The sequence below is a fragment of the Melanaphis sacchari genome, unplaced genomic scaffold (genome assembly GCF_002803265.2).
Source record: "Melanaphis sacchari strain LSU unplaced genomic scaffold, SCAv2.0 Contig50_pilon_pilon, whole genome shotgun sequence".
NCBI lineage: Eukaryota > Metazoa > Arthropoda > Insecta > Hemiptera > Aphididae > Melanaphis > Melanaphis sacchari.
In genome coordinates, this window is record NW_020271344.1 from 2,614,653 (window position 1) to 2,638,512 (window position 23,860).

The 23,860-nt window shown below is 25.2% G+C and overlaps 1 protein-coding gene across 1 annotated transcript in view; it reads right to left on the minus strand.

Annotated features, from left to right (window-relative positions):
• LOC112599321 overlaps positions 1-22,055 on the minus strand; it is a 32,051-nt gene extending 9,996 nt beyond the window's left edge. The window contains exons 1-2 of the mRNA XM_025346170.1: positions 21,554-22,055; positions 7,683-7,864 (exon numbers count right to left, since the gene is read on the minus strand). Coding sequence (XP_025201955.1) covers positions 7,683-7,864; positions 21,554-21,783 — 412 coding nt within the window. The 5' untranslated portion in view covers positions 21,784-22,055. The remainder of the gene's footprint in view (positions 1-7,682; positions 7,865-21,553) is intronic.
• Between the last annotated feature and the right edge of the window lie 1,805 nt (positions 22,056-23,860).

Sequence of the window (23,860 nt, forward strand, 5' to 3'; positions counted from 1 at the left end):
ATAATTTTAAAAATATCTTGACACTTTTTGAACTATAAACATTTTAAATATACTATTTTTGTAATTTTTATCAATAAATGTCGACAAAAAATAAATTATGTTAGGTTAAAAAGTTTGAACATTTAATATAAGATTCTTTATAAGTAGTTTAAACTAATAAGAATTGAACATAAATCATTATATGGTATTTAATATTTTTTTGAGTATTTGGAATTTCATTTTGAAGAAATTCATCAACAATTTTTAAATCATTTTGTAGTTAAAAATTAATACAGTTTTTAATATTGATCCCCAAGGTTTAAAAGTTTTATATTAAGTTTCATACGAGAGTTTTGATTATAATAACTATGAGTGTAATTCAACAAATATTCTTTTAGGTTTTAAAAGTTTGACAAACTTAACTAAGTTTAAAATATTTTAACACTTAATTTTGTATACTTATGTACTTTTTATAAACAATAAATATTTATATTATCTTAACTTGTTAGTTATTACACATTGTAAATTAAATATTAGTATAATTTTTGTTATTTTAAAATTCCAATTGATCATATTTATAAATATAATAACTTGATTAAATAAATTTTACTAAAAGAAAATAATTAAGATTTAAATTCCGAAATTCTGTAAGATAGTGTATTCTATTACTTGTATAGTTTGAATAACGTAACTAAATAATTTTCACTATGAGTCAGTGACGTATTTACGAGGGGGGGATCAAGGGGATAAATCCTCCCACCATAAGCTGTATATACACAAGTAATTATAGTCATCATATTATTAAAAAAATTATTATTATTATTATTTTTTTTTTTATCAATAATTGATTAAATTTGTAAGAATTAAAATATGATATATTGTATAATATTTTCATTGTTATCTTCATTTATAAAATCATATCCCCCCCTCCCATCATGACAAAAACCTAAATACGCCACTGCTATGAGTACATCACTATAATAATAAAAGTAGGTAATTCAAAATATAAATATTTTAATAAATTGCTAAGAATTATTAAGTTTGTAAAAACTCTAGATAAAAAACTTTAAAATTAAGTTTAAGTTTAAAGTTCTGTGACAGCCAACGCTCAAATTAAAGAACTTATTATAGAAAATATATTCAAAGTTAAATTTTTATGTATACTCATATTGAGAATTCACATAATTTTGTAAATTATAAAGTTTAGCCAAAGGTTGAAGTTTATAATAAGTACATAGATAGAAATGTATATGAATACGATGAAAACACCTGCATGTAAATACCTAGAATATACTTATACTTACAAATATTGCTTGTACCTATATGGCAATATACTTATGGCTATATAAAATAAATATATATATAATCAGTATAATATATTATATTATACAGTAATTATTTACATGTTTTGCTTATACTATTAAATATTCACTGCAGAATTTAGAGAACATAAGAAAACAATCAAATGTAAACGTATTATTATAGTCAAGTAATATATCAAATACTAAATAATAATATGTAATAAGTACTATTATACTCAAATAAAACACAAAATTAAACATGGAATCAGTTTAAAATTTGAACAAATTATCTAAGGCGGCGGTTCTCAATATTTTTAGTACCGCGACCCAAATTTCCCCTGAAAAATCTTTAATGACCCACATGGTTTCACTTTTCAAAAAGTAGTTAAATAAAAAAAAATTAATTAAAAATAATATAATATAATATATTTCAATTTTTTTAACAACATTTGTTTATTAGGTTTAAATTATTATTTTTATTATTGTATAGGTTTATAATCAATATATTTTTACAAATGTACTTTAATTAATATTATTTTGTTTAACATTAATTTAACATACATTTCTTGGAATCTGTATAATTTAAAAAACTGTTCGCAACCCACCAAAAATTGACCGACGACCCACAGTTTGAGAAACGCTGATCTAAGGACATTATTATCTATATTATATTATATATATATTTTGACTAAGATATTTAATTCTTACATACTAAATAAATATTAACTACTTATTTTTTAACAAAAATATATTTTATATTACACCATAATCTACTTTATGAATTATAAACCTATGTATATAAGAAGCTTTTTTTATTGAGTTTAAAAACAAATAGTTTATTATGTGTCTCTATAGTGTTCCCGAGGAATCCAATAGTTTATTTAATGCTGTTTATTATTTCTACGAATATCATTAAGATACGTTCAAATCGTTCAAGCATATGTCACTCAATGTTCAGCGGAAATTTATATAAAAACGTATTATTTTATTAGGCATCTTGCACTTCACTTTATATTAAGTATTATTTCATAAATGAAATTTTTTATTTCTATTTCTTTTAATGAATCATTACTATTAACCATTAGATATTATTATTAAGTAATTTCGCTTAACATAACATTTTAATTGTTTAATATAATAGGCTACGTAAATATTGATTAATTCAATGGACCAATCGTTGGCTCTAAATCTTGTTTAAGGCACCACGTTAGCTTACCTTTGATTCATTAAATATTTAATGAATGTTAATGAAACTCGGTATTATAGTATTATATTTATAACCTTATGAGAAAAAATTAATATATTTCACAATTTTAAATTTTAATTAAACTATTTATATACCTATTGACTATTATAATGCAATATAAATATTATAATAAAGTATCTGATGCAGATTATATGAAATTTAGCTTTTTAGTATACATTTAAATTATTATTATTAAAAAAATATAACATTCAAAGTAAAACTGATTTATTGTATTCTAAAATAAGTAGGTAAACGCAAAATCATTTCTAGCAATAAAAATATATAATAATATAGCAATATTTCAAGTGTAACAGTAATTTTTTAGTTAATTGTTAAAGTAATAATGAAATGTTTTAAATTTCTAAAGTTATTTTATACTTTTTGAATTACAACAAAGTAACAAAAATTGATTAAAGAGAAATCGTTATTTTACGTGTAAATGTTCAATATCATCAAAATCTGAACATCAATCACTCATAAAAATGTATATGACTTAATCTTAAACTTTTTACTATTTCTAGTAAAAAAAAATTAAAGAGAAATCTTGTATTTAATAGTTTATGTTTTGTATGTACTAAAATAAAAAAAAATAATATAAAAATAATTTATATGTTTTTTATAATTTTGATGAATTTTTAAAAATTTGAACTTGAAATATATTTATAAAAATATATTTTCAATGTTCAAAGCTTTTTTGCTTAAAAATAAAAATGATGTGATACATATACCAAAAAAAATTCGAAATTTTCAAATGTTGATAAATGGCACAAAAAGATCTAAAATATTTTAAAATTTATGTCATTAAAAAGAAATGCTTTTATAAATATTTGACAAAACATCTAAGTTTCTACAATTCTTAATTTTTGAATAACAAAATACACAAACTTATTTTGTCGAAATTTGGTTTTAAGTAAAAATTAGCGTTTTTTTAAATTATTTTAAAAAGCAATAGGAATTTTCAGTTTGTCTCTCATAAATTTAACTAGATTCAATTTGTTACCAGAAACTACAGAACATTGGAGTATTTTTACTGTTTAAAAAGGTGGTAATAGATACGCATACATATAAAAAAAAAAATCATTGTAAAATCAATAACTAGCTCCACTCAGACTCTACAGCGAGCATATAGTGGCCTCACGTAAGTACAGTTCATTATAGTTTATTGAGAAGTTGTGGTATATTTATATAATATACAAATTGATATACAAATATACGTATGAAGTTATTAACTTTTATTTAATATACATTTGACAATCTGAAATTTACCTATTAAGTCATAACAAGTAATTTTTTATTCCATTCGTTACATCGTTAGATATAAATTATATACTATTTGAGTAATTATATTAAGCATGATTCGGAACTTTTTGAACAATATTTCAATAAGAATATTGATGTATTCATAAAAAATATAAAGATGGGTACTCAACTTTTAATTATTACTGTAAAAGTTGTATTTAATAAATATAGGTACTGCGGCGAACATATAGTATACAGAAGTGATAGGTTTAGGAATTGAGTTCTTAACATATATAATATAGTATAGTATATTTTTTATTTAAGTATGACATATTTGTGTAATATTATGATGAGTATGTATTTTTAAAAATATAAATTAAAATACTTGTTAATGTTGATTGGGTTTTAGTAAATAATATCCACAAGTTTACTATGGCTATTGACTATAATAAAAGTTGACACCTATATATTTTTTTTAAATACATAATGTGTATTGATCGAGTTAAAAGAGAGCTGAGGTTTCTTACAAAGTTACAAATAATAATCAATACTCTGGATTGCTATTAAGTTAATTTACGAACTGATAAAACAAAGAACTTACAGTTACAAACTGATTCTAAAAATTGTGAATAGAAATAAGGTCATGATGCTTACGCTATAGATGAATGTAATATTGTTCAAAATTTAACATCCTGTCTGACAGTTCGTATCAACAGTTTAGAATTTTAACTTTGAATAAGCTTAATTTTGAGATTACTCGATATCATACACGTATCATTTGTTAACATCAGTATTCATGTAATAATATAAAATTATTTTTTATTTTTAGAAAATGAATATAAAATATAATTAATTGACAAATTTTTAAATACATAATACAAGACATTGTTAAATAAAAAAATAAAAAATAAAGATATTCAATTTTATTAGAATATTGGGTAATAAATGTTTTTATTGTATAAAATAATAAACTGAAAATTTAGTTTTTTTTTTAATGAATATAAATAAACGTTGAACGAACTAAAAAAAAAAAAAAAAAATTAATTCAATTCATGTTAATCCAACATAAACCATTTAACAAATATTCTCAGAAAAATTTCTGTTTGTATAAAAGTACTCGAGAGATATATTCAGTATACAGGATGGTTAATCAAGCATATTTGTCTCTATTTTTCTTTTAGTAATTAATTAATTTAAATTTTAATACTTAGTATTTTTAAACGTGCAGAATTAAGTAATATTTTTCAAGTACAGAACTTAGATTGTTTATATCATTTATGTAGTGATCTGTGGCGTTTGCATAATAAATTATAAATTATACCTATAGTAATTATTTTCTACTGAATTAAATTTATGTTTATTTGCAGCGTTTTTGTATATTATATACACATTAATAAACTGACAAATAATAAACACCATCATAATATGGATTAATATTACTTATTTAGTAAATACCATACCTAAGTTCTATAATTTTTTTAATCTGTTATTAAAAATTTAAGGTTGTGTATTTAATGTTTACAGTATAGTGTATAAATTTACATAGGTACTATTAATTTTTATCGTTAAATTTCAATTTTAATATAAATATATAATAATTCAATTTAATATAAGCAAAACTTCCTTTTATCTTTTAAGAATATATTTAAATAAATTTTAATTATTGTAATTTTTTAAAATATCTTATTTTTCAAACTTTTTTTTAGATACTTAAATTTATTTACTATTTAAAAAGGGTATAATACAAACTTCATTCTTTTAATTAAGAACCACCCTTTTTTACAGTAAGTAGTAAAAGAACTTAAATATCATTTGAAAATATGGTTCTTAATTCTTAAGTGTTATACATCAAAATGTCAAAAATAAGAATTTGAGTAAATTCATTATTGAATTATAAAAGAGGGAAGAGCATGTTTGATAAAACACTCTGTATATTTAAGTTTATTGGAACTGGAATATTATTAAAGTACGAAATGTATGCAAATGTAGGTATACACCAAAAAATAAACATTAAACATATAAAACATAACCAATAACACTATTTTAATAATAATAATACTAAAGATTTTAAATATTGTAACACTTTTAGCCTTTTTATTTACTAAAGTACTTAGTAATAAATTATACTAATCATTAATTATTATTTGCGTATTTGAACACACGTTAAGTTTAAACACTGTAAAAATATATAAATTTAAGTCAATAAAAAATAATTTCTATTAATATAATACAATTGATCACAGTAACATTAAAAAAATTAGCAACTATTATAAACAATCAATAAAATGTATAGTTTGTATAAATAATATAGGATTTTGTAAAAATGTTAATACAATTTTTAATAGAATAAAAACAACTACACGTAGAATATTATAAAATTTAAACCACTTAATACTTAATAGTTTGAATAAAAAGCTTTTAGATTTTAATACATCTACATAATAACATGAATAATTGTATAAATAAATACATCACAATACGCTTCAAAAATACTAGAATACTGCTGATGAATGATGATTAAAATACTTGAATGGTTTTAAAATGTTTTGAGCATTATCATTTTTAAAATATTCAAATATTTATAATAAATGATAACCATGAATGCATGAACATTATTTTTATTATAAGAAAATTGAATTTTATATTTTACTCCGGGTTTATAAGCTGAGAATAATTTGAACAGGTATTTTCTTTTGCAATTTGTGAACATAATACGATTAAAAGCGGTAAAACCATAATATAAGCCACTAGAAATTAAAAAAACGAAATTTATATCTGTTTGGTGGATAATATAATAATAATAATAATAATAATCAAATGCTTTAATATATTACTATACATTATACATAATATGGTGTAATGAAAATCCATCCTCCCGAAATGAATATTTAAAATTACGTGGAATCTGGATGGACTTACATTAAACATCGTCAAATTGAGTATTGACCGATGATGGTATACTACCTACCTCGGTTATAATGTACTCTACCAGAGGTCATTAGAATATAAATTCGTTATTAAAAAAAATCATACATTCATTTTTTTTTTTTATAAAATCTTCATTTTGCTTTATTCTATAGAAAAGACTATCGTAAAATTTAAATAAACATAAACATCATTGCTATACTAACACAAGCTGACGTTAATCGCATTACCGAGAATTCAAATTTAGTTGGTAGAATGTATTTTACTATTTATAAATCCTGACCGGATTATTTAGCAACATTTCTTCCCCATCAATACAGAGGTGTTATTTTGCTGACACATTCACGGTGCGTCATTTACTCGTCTACACTTTTAACCTATAATTCATATCACTATTAATTATTCGATATGTATATAATAGATAGTACACAACATGTGTGATATTTCCGCCGAGTCATAAATACAAAAGGTTTAAGATTTAATCGGTAATCCGTAACAACACTACCATCATGAATCATCTCTGTAAATATATATTATGATACATTAAGATACCATTATAATATATTATAATCAATACTATTTTCCATGACAATGTTAACACTAATACATTTTTTTTTTTTTTTGTTATAACCTTATTATAGTATAACAATTTTAGTATCCTATTCTTTAATAAAGGAACTAGCTGTAAATATTTTAGACGGACAGCCATATTGATCAAAATTATTTTCTTTTTCTAATAATTATAGAAAATATAAAAAGCAGCTGGGTACACAATAATTAATAATTACATTTATATCACATGTATTTAAACTAACATTTTTTTTAAACAATTGTTTTACATACCAATAATACTTAATCTCTGAATAGACTTATTTTGAATACAAGGAATTAATTTTTAAAATTTGACAAAATAAATTGTTAAATTGTATCTACAGTATGTTTTTATATGATACATTCTCGAATTAATTATAAAATACAAAATAGGTACTAACCCAAAGTGACGAGTTTCATCGAATGATTTACAACGTTTGTTTGATCGGCTAGTTGACAAGTATACACACCATGGTCAGACGATGTCAAACTCCGTGTGTATATGGTTTGATTAGCGCTTTCGGGATTCAATATAAAACTAGAGACGTCGCCAGGCCACGGGTAGGGACGATTATCCTTGAACCTGAAAAAATAAAAATGTATGTAAAAAATATTAAAATAAAGTCATTATTTCATTAAATACCATTATTTTTGGTTATTTATTAAAGGATGTATTGATTTATTCAATTATATTTACAAATTACAACTGTTTCAGAAATTCTAATATAGTAATAATCTTTGTATAGTATTGAACATATTATTAAGTTAGTCCTAAGCAGCTACAATAAAGTTCAAGCAAAAGTTTGTCGCTTTTAATAACGTCGAATAAATATGAAACCCTAAGAAGTTTAGCAAGTTATTAATTTGAACACGCTTCTGTTTAAAACAGAATTCAGTTTTCAGTGAAGCAAAGGCTTCGTTAATTTTAAACAAGAAGAAGTTGTAAGAAAAACAAGTAGTTGGAAAATTAACGTGAGTTTTGACATTATTTGATCCCTGAAATAAAATAAATGTGTACACAGCTTTCAACTACGCTATAGTAAGTTGAAAATTGTGTTTTTCCTCTAGTCTACTGCCCTTCTTATTTAATGGGCAATTAGCGACAAAGTATTGAGAAAATGTTAACGATTTGTTTTTTCTTCTTTATATTATATATTTTTTTAATTTCAATCTATTTTAAACGACGATGACAAATTCGTTACAACGGTTACACACAAAATCCGATCGTTGTAATAGTCGATAGGAAATACCTAAACTGCAAAAACCGGTCGTTACCTACGTTGTATATTCGATGACGTGTACGCAACAACAATAATAATATATTATTATAAAAGTGGTACACTGTACACCACGATGCAATGGCGATTGAGACGTACAGCAACAGCACATAGTCTTGTGCTGTTATAGAGCGATCACCGCCGCCGCGACAAAGCCAGATCGAACCAGTTCACCGCGAGATATTCGCAGAAACAGCCGCCGTCATCGAACACGTTGTACCTAACATAATATCTATCGGCTATCGCTCGTGTTTAGGTCATTGAATTTGATGGATTGTATACATCACGGTCTGAGTGTCACATGGTGTTTACATGACGCAGCGTGAAGTGCAACAACGTGATGTTATATGAGAAAAAACCAAAAGACAATGTGTTGAAAAAAATTAACAAATTATTATTGTTTTAATAACGACAAAAAAATTTCAGAATTTAATGAAAAATTGTCAACCATGGGTTATCAAAGTATAAACATGCGCTCGTTAAAAAACTTACACAGCTATTACGTACACAACTACTCGTCGAGCATTGCGAAAAAAAACAAAAAACAAAACCTTTATTTTTTACAACATTACGATAGTTGTCCATATTACACGAGAAATATATATTATCAATAAAGACAATAGCTAATGGTTTATATTGCATATATTTTATATAAAATTATAATAATAGTAATTATAATATCATAGCTAAATATAGCACCTATAATAGATAATATAACTTAAGATTATTTCTTATGCTGACATTAAATAACATATTAGTTAAGTTGTTTGGAGTCGATTTGAATTCCTCAAATTAATTTCTACGCTACTTATATAGTTATATGTATATTTACTATAAATTATAATTCATGAGGTATACACTAAACATATTATGTGCTGCCGCAGTACAAGAACAACAATAGTTTTTCAATAGGCAATAATAATATTGTTTTTTTTTCTGTATTATTTAATTACATAAAAAATGACAATTAACGAGACATGAACCTACGTGCAAGTTTTGCTATAACAATTACTAGAACGTAGATCATTCAACTCAATAGCTTGCATCTCCTCTTTAATTTATTTCGTTACTCTATTCAATGGGTGCCATCGCACTCACGGGCTCGTCAATCAATGTCAGTCTTATAATAAATAATATTTTTTCTTTCTACATTCTAGTCTGATAATATTATAATGGACGGAAATGAGGGAGGTGTACACACTAACATGCACATACATAATCAATTTTTTTAAATCGGTTTCGCAGTATTGCATTCTCGGTAAAAGTGTAAATCTCAGATGAGTACAGGCTAAAGCTAAATATATAAAAAATAAAAATAATAGTTATGGAGCAGGTGAAGGGAGGAAAACCTGAAAAATGATTAATTATGTTGACATAGGAGAAAAATAGGCATTCGAATAATGAAATAAAACTATAGACTTAAATACATCTCTCGAATTATTCATCATAGCTTTTTAATTTACAATAATAATACACTACTTTATCATAAATCATAATTCGTAATATTTTGAGGTGAGTTTATAGGGACGTAAATAACCTAACTAGTGAACCAAATTTATTACTTGAGACGTAGGGTATTTGTTTTCGTAATATATTCGAGTATATGTATTTTACCTGGAAATTAGAATATTTAAGAATACTGGATGTCTGTGTTCTATATTTTACTGACGACCAAATCTTATTTTGAGTGTCTAATTAACTAATATATAGAAAACCACTTCATCCAATGCCCTTAAATGACTTTATTTATTAATTGTTGTTTGTAGTTTTTCCGTTTTTTCACGCTAAAAAAATTAATTTGTTGGTATTTTACAAAATGTAAGAGGTTTTATTTTTTCTTAAGTCTCTCTTTACTCATGAAAAGGTAACATGAGCAATTGTAGTTAATGGTAATTTATTAAAATATACTTAAGAATTTTCAATTTTACCATTAATTTAGTTTATTTAAACAATTTATATTAATAGTTACACCAGAAATAAAATAAAAAGTTTTAGAAATATACATTGCACAAAGTATGTTTTCCATTTATTTAAATAATATTTTGAGTAATTTTTATTATAAAATTGTTACCATGATATTTACTCATTATTCAGTTACATAAAATATAAATAAAATGTCTTTTAAAGATTATTACTATAAATACAATTAAAAATTAAATGAAAATTTTTATTATAATATGATAATGAAAATCATTTAAATATATTATTTAAGAAAAAAAATAATTTCCATAGAAATAGGACTATTTTTATATCTCAACATAAATAAAATTTACTTCAAGTTTTAAATATATTTCATCAACAAAGGTCTTAATACAGTTAAAATCAGATCTTCATTTGTTCTGACTATTTTTAGTTTAATGAAGTAAATTTAAAAAAAATAGTAAGTTCTTATTTAAATACTTAAATACACACATACACATATGCCGATTAAATTGTGAAATATTTTGGATTATTATTTATGCATTATTGTAAAGTAAAATATATAGTAAGTATGTATGTGTAAGTGTTAATTTATCCATTTGGCAAATCAATAGTACTTCCCATATTTATATATTATATATAAGGATTTAAAAAGAAACATTTAGAAATAAATACAATTGTCATAAATAATTTACAATACAATAAAAATGCATCAGGTTAATTACCTGTAACAGCGTACATAGATATACATTCTCACATATAATGTTGACTATAGAAAATGTACAGTTGTATAATATATGAGTTGGCCATGATACCGAGAACAACGTCATAGTATACAATACACATTGTGTATTATGAATTCCCAAGAGAGTCCGCTAATTATTGCGATAGTTACACATAAACGTCGGACCAGCGAATGAGACAGATGGATCGAAGGGGTAGGTATAAATAACAGCTGCGGGTTAAAGAAACTCTACAGCGCATTTGTAACGTCATTTATATATATGTATGTGTGTATAAAAAACAAATAACTATGTCGTAACGTGTTTAGTAGGTATACTAGAAAAAAGCGCATACGAGCTTACATTTTTTCAAAATGAATAAAATAAATTAGTTTCTTATTCCTAATTTGAATCTTTAAATCAATGAACAAATTATTTTCAAATATAAATCAAAAAAATATTTATTGTTCCACAAACTTATCATAAATTATAATCCTGTAGCAAAATGAAGCACGGAGATTAACGCGATTACTATTACACGGCTATATTTAACTAGATTCGTTCAAGTGTATTTGGTTCGATTTATATTAATAATACCTGCTGTATTTTCAATCTTAAATTTAAAAAGTAATTAATTTTCTTAATGTTCATTAAAATAAGACTTAAAAATAAATTAAAAACGGATGAGTAGAAATTGAATGATAATGGGATAATAGATTATTACAATATATTCAACTAAATTTGTAAAAATATAGAATAAAATATATACATTAATACGTTAATGCAATATGTCAAATATTTGTCACAATCGTTTTATTATGTACAAACTATACCTATATGAATATATTAGATAAACGAGCAATTAATGTTTAGATATATATACACGCGTTCTCCGACGGGCAATTGAAAGGTATTGAAAAAGTAGAACGTTTAAATCATGTGGAAAATATCTAGACAATAAATCCATAAAAAAAAAGAATTTGCTCAGCTGGAGGAGACGCTAAACACGACAGTTGATCAACTTGTTTTCCGATAGTTTTTTTTTCTGTTGCATCCATATTGGGCTCGTCGGAATCGCATAGACGTTTGATGTCGAATAAAGTTTTTCTGCGTTTTATACCTGTTCCGACAGATTAACAGACTTAATAGAACACAATAAACACACTCGAGTATTCTGCCAGTATAGTGTCGTGGTGGTCAAAATGATGTTTTTTATAGGTTTGAAAAAAAATGCATACAGAAATTGTTTTTACATTGATTTTTTGTTATTGATGGTAGGGTTACGTCGTGGGTGGTATCCGGATTTCATTCTATATCTTAAACAATATTGCATCATTTGTATCCTAGTATCTACCAACCGATAGCAGATAAATGACTGATTCATCTACAGTCTATAGACTATAACGAATATAACTTGAAAACTATGACACATGTTAAAAATAAATTTGTTTTATATAGTCAATGTTATTTTAATATACGCGTTACAATAAGTTAACCAAAAATCTCACTAATCATTTTAGTGGTTACTTGGGCTTGACTCATGAGAATATGAAATTAATTTAATTTAGTAAATTCATTTTTTAAAAGTTTATGATGCTAAGTAAAAATGAATAAGTGCATATATAGTGCCTACTAGTTCAATTCTTAATATTTTTTTACCTACTCCCAGCAAAGTATCGACATTGAATAAAAATCATTCAATTTAATTCATCTAACTATTGTTTTTAAAATCTTATAGAATATGAACGCAAGGTATAAGTAATAACAATGATTATAAAATACATAAATTTTAAAATAATTTTGAACGGTTGAAATGTAAAATCACTTATTATGGTATATCTTACAAATAAGTAAGTAGTTTTAATACTTATTAATGTATATACCTATAATATAATATTTTTTTTATTATATTAATTTTAAGTTAAACAAATATGCAATCAAATAATAAAACTATTATTTTTTATGAAATAATAAGGTAAGTATTAATATTGTATTGGTTTCTCATTAAATGGAAACGGTGAAATAAAAACTATATACTAAAACTAATTGATAAATAATTCAAAAATGTATGTATCTCCATATAATTCGTACGTAATGATAATATGATAATTAAGGAATAAAAATTCTTGAGTTAAAATATTTCATGACATTATTTTGTTGTTTTTTTTCACAGAACACGAAATCTTTTATCATATTTTAGTCTTATACACATAATAATGCAGTGTTTTAAAAATCTTTTCAAATAATTTGTGCTGGATAGGCTGGTAGGAACGTAGGGGTCACATAATATAATATGATAGTCTGTCTGCAGATAACATTATATAAGTACTAGTAACTACTCAAGAGTTAGGTTATTATGTCACATAAAATTAATTTAGATTAAATATTTTAACCATATATTTATAAACTATAAGTGATCTCTACAATGAATTTAGTTTTTCAGACATCTCAGACGTATAGTGAATACTGAAAATACTATAATTGTATCATATACTTAAGAAAATATTAATATTTTTAGTCAACTATAAATTGACTATTATTAGATTTTTAGAAAAATTAACACGAAATTTTAAATTATTATTTGCATCAAACATTAACCTATAAAATACGTATTTTATTCATTAATACATTTTTAATAAATTGCCATACGAGATATTTATTGGTTCACTAATGTCAAGAAGGTTGTAAAAATATATAATATTATTATTTTTGTTATAAGTTAGACATCAGTACCTTTTTTTAACATAATTTAAGTTACATTGTTTCAAGCCTATAAAATTGTATGACCATAAATACGATAAGTTATAAAATATGAAGCAATAAATATATGTACATAAAATAATATGTACCTAGCATCTATAATATTTTGGTTCAATATTAAGTTATTTATTATTGTACATAAATTGCATAATAATATATACTATATATATAAACATATATAGTATAGTTTTTACATATTGAGATTTTATAAATGACAACTATTTCTATAGGCTATAATTATTCTGATATTTGATTTTATTTTAATACATTTTGAAAAATATTTAAATTAAATTTTAATTAGTCAATGATGGTCATATGAATTTATCATTTTATGCTTTCTCGTGTGAATAATTTTTATCATGCATTTTGAGCATTTAAAGCATAAATTATGGACTATAGATTCATTTATTAATAACATAAATTTAAAAGTTAATCGACATAGAAAAAATTTATGTCATAAAGTAGAAATATTAATGCACTTTATGGGCGTCTTTTTTAGATTCTAAAAAGATAAATGAACACGTTATTGGTTTTACAATAATGTGTTTTTTTTTATATAATTTTTTATCTATCGTCACCTTTTGAAGCTAGAACACTTCAAGGTTTTGATTCTGGTATCAAATCGGATCTAGTTTTGGAAAAGCAGAAGTAAAAAATGTTTAGTACTTTTCGATCGAATTAAGAAAAATAGAAAAATAAAATAAAATTTTTACAGAAAATGATTTTTTACTTTATCACTTTAATTTTTGTCATAATTCTAAAAAATAATAACTGTATAAAATTAAATGTTTTATCAAATACTTAAACTGGTCTTTTTTCCAATACATATGATAAAATTATTGTTTGCGAAAAAAGTAAATTGAAAATTAAATAAAAAGTTTCTTATATTTTGTTCAAACAAATATACAACAACTTAAAAATATTAAAACACATATGCAATTTAACGACACTAGGATTTCTATGTATAATGATATTTTTTCCTCAAACAATTTTGATATTTTGTTATCATTCAAAAAATAATAATATTCACTTAAATCATTTCACTATTACATAAATAAATAAATTATCATTTTTTATATACAATAAAATTTTAGAATTTATTTGTTTTTATCTTTAAATTAATAATTCAATAATTTTTAGGATAGTCAAAAGGATTTAAAATTTTAGTTCAAGATCTTGTATAAATTCTTCTTATAACAATTTTAAAATTTTAAAAATACATATAAACGTTTTTTTTTGTATATACTTTAAAGAAAGTTTCTGAAAAACTTTAAAAATATAGTTATTTAAAAATAAATTACAATTTTAGTTATTTTTTAACAGTTTAAAAAATATTTATTAGAGATTTAAAAATTTTTGTTTTACGTACATTATTAATATAAAGATATTTGTTAGCTTTATTGTGTGTTGTAATGTTATTTTCGAACTCGAAAAATTAGGAAAATGGAAAAAAGATTAATAAAACTTTGTACTATAATAAATGGCAAAACAAATATTTCAGATATTTTTAATTCAATAACACAAAATGGGAAAACTGTAATAATTCGTTATTAATTTTTGTACAATTCATCGAAAATTCGAAATATCTTATGCATATATAATGTTATTCTTCGATAGAGTAACTATTAAGTAATACTTATTGTTTTTTGTATAATGTATCTGCTAAAACTAAAAAGTTCATAAATACCCGCATATATTTGTATAATATATAATACTAGCTGAAAACCCGACTTCGCTGTGTGTATTTTTGTCGATAAATTTCTCGGAAAAATTCATATGTACACACTTCACGGCCAGTATAGGTATTGGTTGCAGGTAGTTGGAAACCCGCGGGGCCGTGGTGCGCCCATGCCGTGCAGCACAAACGTATTGTCTGTGAATAATTATAATTATTAATTACTCCATTAAAATGCAACATTTTTGAAAATCTTTTCTTTTACACAATGAAAATATAAGAAGAATCTCTATTCCAAATTTCAAGTTCGTACGTCGAGTAGTTTTTGTGTTACAGCGATCAGTGAGTCATTAGTAGAGCTCGGATATTTATGCACTTAAAACTACTGTAATATGCATGCATTTATGCACTACAAAATTACGAAATACGTAATCATAATATGCGCTACAAACTATAATATGCATTTTTAACCAATAAAATGCTAAAATATGAATAAAAATTGTTATTATTTATTTTAATACAATTTTAAATACATTTTTTAAATTTACATAGAGTTTTATTTACTTTAATTTACATTATTATTTATTAATCAGGGATTACCATAATTAACGTTTTACTGTGCTACTAAAGTTTTTTTAATTTGTTCAAATTTGTAACTGCGTCTATTATCATTAAGTTAATTTTTATTATGTGAAAAGCTTCGTTCTACATCAACTGATGTTATCTTAGACCTTGTCCAATACAGTATTATAATTCCGAACAAACACAATAAGTCGATAATAAACATTTATATTTTACGTCAATACTTGGTAGATTATAGACTTTAGTTACTATCTATGAAATTTAAACATAGAAATTGTGAAATTAATTGTATAGTTCGTTAATTAACTTGTTTAAAAAAAAAAAATGTATTGAAATATGTTTTTTTTATTTTTAAAATCCCAAAATATGCAATTAAAATATGAAATAATAAAATATGCAAAAATATGCAAAATAAAAATAGAATTATTTGATTCAATATAACATGAATTAAATTTGTATCCAGGTTAGCATTAAATTGGATAAATAGAAAAATATGCAATTTTATAAACATCCGAGCCCTAGTCATTAGTATTTGGATTTTATATTAATAGATAGATAAATGATGTTTATTTTTTCAACGTTTACAAAATATTTATTCTATCATTCTCAATTAAAAATGCTGCATGGGATTATAGGTATCATCATTTGGGGATTTTATTCCGAAATTTGAAAAATCGTTAATATTGTACCTAATAATTATTAATGTATGAGCAATAAACATAATTATTGATACTAATTGCTTACAACTATTATCAATTATGAAAGACTAATTTCATCATGCATACTATTATGATATTTAGTAGAAATGGTAGGTGGGTGATTGAGTTAATAATTTAATAAAATTAACTGATTGATAAAATACACTTATGGTTCCATTTGGGCCACTGCACATTATTAAATCATAGATACTAATTTGATAAATGTATTAATATAATAATTGATGTTTAAAATAAAATAATAATCTATAATTATGCTTTAAAAATAATGTATTTTTATTTAGGTAAAAATTTAACTACATATTAATTATTATTACACAATATTTTTCTAGAAAAACTGAACACACTATTGGACGTTAATTGTAACTTGTATTATAAAATATTACTATTCATTGACCAGGGATGAAGAAAAATGCTCTTACTTTACTATTAAAAAATAAAACAAAAATATTATCTGTATTATTCCATTTTTTTTAATAAGCATTATTATACAATAAGAGTACCTATATACAACGTATAACATGTTATATTCTTATTCAGTTTCATCAGAAGTCACGTCTATAAGTTTTTGTGTCTGTAAACGAACATGAAAAACACAAAGTATTCTGGGAAAATAGTAAGAAATATAATAATATTTCAGTCATTTTATTCATGTTGCTTATAAATATAAAAACGCAGTATTTTTAATATTAAATTTAATACTTTTTGTAAAAGAAATAAAAAAGACCTATTTGTAGGAGCAATACACATATGTATGAAAAATTCTCTTAACACTATCAAATAAAGTTTATGATATGAGTTAAATTGATAAAATATAATATACTACTGTAATATAAATTAGATAAATTTAGCTTATAGAATTAAATTAATTATAGTGTGCAGTCTCCGTCTTATACAAAGTTACTATCATAGTATCATATAACATGAGAAATTTTGTTTAACAAAATTAATTTAGTGTGAATTAACCACTATATGTTTAAACTTTATGGTAAGTATATTAACTGTATAACGTGTTTGTAATTTATGTGTTGGAATTTACGATACTGAAAATAGAATTTGTATGCTAGTCATGAGTAAGTTGATTAGGTTAAGGTACGTAAAAAATTACAATTTAAAAATTCACATAACTCGCTTAAAAGTTCTGTTTAATTTATTTACACAAAATTAATTCAAGTGATTTCAATATAATAATTGGCGTATGTGACGAGAATAATAAAAAAATTAAATAGAAGCTATTTATATTCAAAAAATATATGACTGGTTTTAGAGAATTTATTTTTAAAAGTCATGTGTGTTATTTGCGTAAATAGCTTTTGTGTCAACACCTAACTCACAAAATAATAAAAAACTAGTAAACTTCATTAAATACGTTAAAATAATAATTTTCATTTTTTATTCAAGAAATAATTATTATGAAAATCCCAATGACCTAGAGAAACTTAAAAAAATAGTCTAAAGAACTTTATAATACATCATTTGTATTCAAAAATAAATCACAAAAATAATGAATTATATTTTTTTTCAATTCTACAAGGTCGTAATTGTACCTCCCGGAGGGTTCAGAGCAGGGGTGACCAACTTTTTTTTATATTGTGCTAAACAATAAATACAAAATTAAGAATGTGCCTTAAAAATATTTATTTTTATACATAAAATATAATTTTACATTTTAGATTTTTTTGTATATGCTATTTTTATGAAAGTTCAATTGAATGATTTAATTTTTTATTGCGATTGTAATAATCTGATTTAATAATATATTTTTTAGAAATATTTAAAAATTATATGTTATTTTATATGACACTATATTGTGCCATTTAATAAAAACAAATGTGCCACAAATGGCACGCGTGCCTCATTTTTGGCTATCCCTGGTATCCCTGGTTCAGATGTTTGAAATTCTTTAATAAGATAAAAATATGTAAATAGTAAATATACTGGTTAAGAAATTATGTGTATAAGGTGTAGATGTTATAAAATATTTTTGACCCCCCAAACAGCTAAAATTTGTTTTCAGTTACGCCAGATATAACCTTAGATAATTAGAACATATTAGAAGTACACAAAATTATTTCAAAATACCTGGTAAGTTTTTTTATTTTATCGAAATCTAAGAAATTATTATCAAACGTTAGTATGATAGAAATTTCCAGATAAAAAAAAAATTGATATTTTATTTTAAACTTTAAGAAACATGTTACAATACATCTAACGTTCGTGCGCTGCACGTTAAAAAAATACTTAAAGGCTACAGTTGAATAACTAAAATATTACACCTAGTGGGTATTTTATAGTTACTATTAATACTTATGTAAATATAATATGGGTTCACATAAAATATTGGTTGATGAGATATAATTTACATAAAACGTATATTATTATAGTGATAACTGATAAGTAAGTATATCGCAATATTATTTTACCAGATAAACTTATTTTAATAAATAATTAATGAATAAGTATGTATATGTAAACCTAATAAGAAACTGATATCAACAAAAATTTTATTCTCATTTATTTTTAAATAAAAAGTACAATTTTAACAGAAACTGTAAGCAGTAATTAAAGGTAACAACTTAAAGGTTAATACAATTTCGTCCTGATAGTTGAAAATTAAAAACTTAAACAAAATTCAAAAATCTATTCTTATCTATACCATAATTTTATATTAATTAGTAATATACTTTATATTTTAAATGTCTATTAATATTATATTATATATAATAATTATTAATTACCAACAGTTATTATGCATTTACGAGTATTTGAGATTTTTTGATAACCGAACTGTTTAATTATTTAAATTGTGCATGATTATACATTATAATGTTTTTAGTAAAACACTAACATATATTATATAAATCATTAAATTTATATTTAAGTAACTCTCTCACACTAAGTATTAGACATCATTATTTATAAATATATAATTTTAAGATACTTATTAGTTCAGAAATTAGCATATTTCTTACTTAGATATCTAATAGGTAGTTACAAAACATTATAGTTATAATCATCAACCTAACCAATACTATTATGATAAAATGTAAGTATTCAATTAATAATACTAACCAGTAATTGTGGTGTATAAAAGCCATAAGGCGTAAACTTTATAAATAATATATAGTTATAAACTGTACTGAATATTCACTGAAATTTACATAGTTAAATACATTTAACAGAGAATTATTTCGGTGAGCTTTCATGCAATAAATCCCATGTAATCAAACAAATACCACAAGGCACATCCACATTTAAAATAAATCATAAGCTGCGTCTACTCTTCGTTTGTGCTGTAGATACTTAAAAATGTTGTATTTTCTATCAGCAATAGAACAATATCCAGATTACATGTTTAAAAAAACTACGGATTTTATTCATTATAATTTTTATAGTTTGTTAGACAGAGATAACATAATCTAGGATGTAAAATCTAAGATTTATGTACTATTTAATATAATGTGTATGTCAAAATAATAATAAATAATATTATTTATAATTTAATAATTTATATATTGATTATTCTGACTGATTTTATACGTTAACTTAAGAATTTATATTATGATTTTTGGTAAATAATTTAGGTTTTATATTTATGATTTAAATGAGTTTAAGTTGTCAGAACTTGTCTAAACCTGTACTGGGTTGTTCGATAAACGTGTAAAGGACATTTGATTTCTGAATATTGTACACGCATATGTGTAGTATAATATAAGTATACTTTTTACGTAGGTATTAATTGTATTGAAAATACACGGAATTTCATGAAGGCAACGCCGAACAAGAATAATATACAAGAAAGGAATAAAAGCGATCATTTTTTCCGAGAACAATATTGAATATACAATGGAGCGTCGAGGAAATAGTCATGTATATATAGAATTCTGTATTTCTCTTTTGCAGGGTAGTTGGAAATAATAATGGTTGATTATTATTTCAGTATACCTACTACCTACCTACCGAAAAGCCATGTACAATGCAAGACGCCACTGCGCCATTATAGTGTATCTACGTAAAAAAAAAAAAAAAACAACACAATAATAATACTCTTCGATGTCCATTCATACCGACCATTTCGTTTTCATACTATGTTTGTATATATATACACACACACACACACACACACATACACACACACATATATATATATATCAGTTCACGTGCACTGGGAATTAAAACCTTACAAAACGGTTTCCGTTTCACCTGTGTGAAGTGTGTACCTATTAAATTTATAGTTCCATCGATCAATAATTATTATAATGAATTTACAAATAGTAGTCTAGTTTAATTTTTTTTTTTTACTTTATACGAATTAATTAATTTTCAGGCGAGTCCGAGGAGCATAATATGTGTACGAACTTCACCGTATAATATTCGTAATATTATAACGTAAATACAGGTGTTAAGTCCGACGTACGATCGTCTCGATCGCTTACAGAAGGTTAATACCGTACGATATACGACAATAATTGTCGTAGAAAATCGACACGAAGAAGTGCGTTCCTATTATTAGTTAGACAGACGTGGTATACGAACCGCATGGCCGGGGCGGAAGCGGCACGGTGAAAAATTAATACGTATGATAATGTTATTAATATTATATACTCGCAGGGCACTTACCACTCGAGGCTGAGATACCTCTCGCCGCAACAGTGAAGCGTCTTGAACGAGTTGAGGGGACCGTACTCGGCGGAGCTGAGTTCCTTGGTGAACCGAACGCCGGTGTACTGTCGCTGCGTGTCGTCCACTTCCGGGAACAAGTTCTCGTCGCAGTACGCGGCAGATCCGCCTCGGGCCACGGACGCGACGGCCAACAACAGCCGGAGCAGCAGCGGACGGCCGACGGACATTTTCGTAAAAAAAAATAAAAAACCACCGACGACCGGACTAGGAACGGAAACGGGAAAATAGACACGCGGAAACAACGCTGATGTCGTTTTTCAGACGGAACCCCGAACGGACATTTCGCTCGTACTGGACGCCGCGGCGGCGTCGACGGCTGATGTTAGCGAGAGATGCGCTAGTGAACGGCGACGAGATTCAGCGCACGACCCGCTCGGTACACACCGCAGTGGTGACTGACTGACGAGTGGCGGCGACTGATCGCATAGGTCTCTCGACTGTCGTGTACAGTATAGCTGTGGACTCCGTCGCGGAGCGGTCGGCGCGCGATCACACTAAAACCGCTCTCCGGTTCCGCTCTCTACCGCCTTCCCGCCCACTGACACCACGCCCGATGCGGTGGGTGACTGTTCCGGGGGTAATTACGCTTGAACAGACGAGTATCCGTCGCCCGGGTTGCGCGCGAGCGGGCCATGTCCCACCGCCGCCGCCGCCGATCACCAAACAATACGCGAACGCACACATTGTATTTTTATTTTTTACCGAGAATCCTCCTCCTGCCCACTCGCCTCATACTTGTCCCGCGTTGCTGACACCGCCTTAGCAATCTCGTCGGCATGTACCTACTACAACTTGTTGCCACCGCGCGAACGACGAAAAAGGGTTTTTGACTTGAGCTCGCGAGCCGTGTGGGTCACAAGCCAACGACCCCGCGCCACCCGCAACCGCACATATTTCTCCGTAAAGGCGATGCGTATTAACTATTTTTGTTTTCCGATCATCGAAGTCTATTTATCGAGTACCTATTCGGCAAACCGTTGAGACGCGTGGTTTATTGATTAGTCGCCATAATATTATCTATAGACGAATATATTTTTCAATTCTTCAAACCGTATGCTACACGATGTTCTGTATTTTTTCGTGACAATTATAATAATAACAATTTTATTTTACTCCCTCTTTTATTTACTCCAATGGCGTATCGTCTTTCGGTTTTTATTTTAGTTTTAAATTCTCAAAGATTTTTTTTTTTTTTTAATGACCATGAGCATAACGACATAATACTCTATTAAACAATTATATCGGTTTATTTTATAATATAAGTTACTTCATACAAAGTTTATGGGAAAGGAGAGTGGTTTATTATACTTTATTAAGATATAAACAGTATTTATATAAACAATATGATTAAATCAACCCTTTGTCATCAAATACACTACCATGTGGTATAATTGACTCTCTTGGGATAGTAAATATGATGATTGATGCATTTTTCTGAGAAATGAAGATAATAATATTGTTGTACATATTTTAATATAATGGTATTATACTCCTATTCAGAGTTATAAGTCGATCCCAATTATTATATAAATATATAATTGATGGAAGGGAAGGGATGAGGTCTATTAATTAAATTATATCTGAAGATAGTTTATTCAAAGTTCAAAACTCACTTATAAGTTAATTAGACCCAAACATACTTACAAGATCTCGTTGTAATCTGCCCGAATTATATTTAATGTATATACTAAGCCACAATTATTAAGACTGTTTCTCCAGATAATTTGACCTTAAATCTAAAGCAAACTAAATTAATATATCAGTATAATGTGATTCAATAGTATACCTGTATAGACCATATAACCGAGTATACAGTTAATATGTATATATACTACATATAAGCTTAAATAGTTAGGATTATTATGTCCTATACTTTAGGTATGTTGTCAAGTATAATTATCAACATTATAAAAATATAAGTTGTGCGATTATAGGTACTATAGTTAATTTTTAGTCATAAACCTCAATGACTCGATTAGAATTTTAAAATTATAATATTTTCGTAAATTGTAATTTTAACATTAGATAAAGTTATTTTCATTAAAAATTATCTAGAATGCATGTATGTATTTAAATGGACATCTATATATAGGTATATAATATAATTACCGATGGTCGCTGTTTACTTATTAGTTTATAATGGAATTATAAATACAATTACAGCGTAACGTTGGTTTTATAGAATGTGTATAATTTAATAAAAAAAATTTCAGTCTACTGTAAACTAACTCTGAACAGATATCA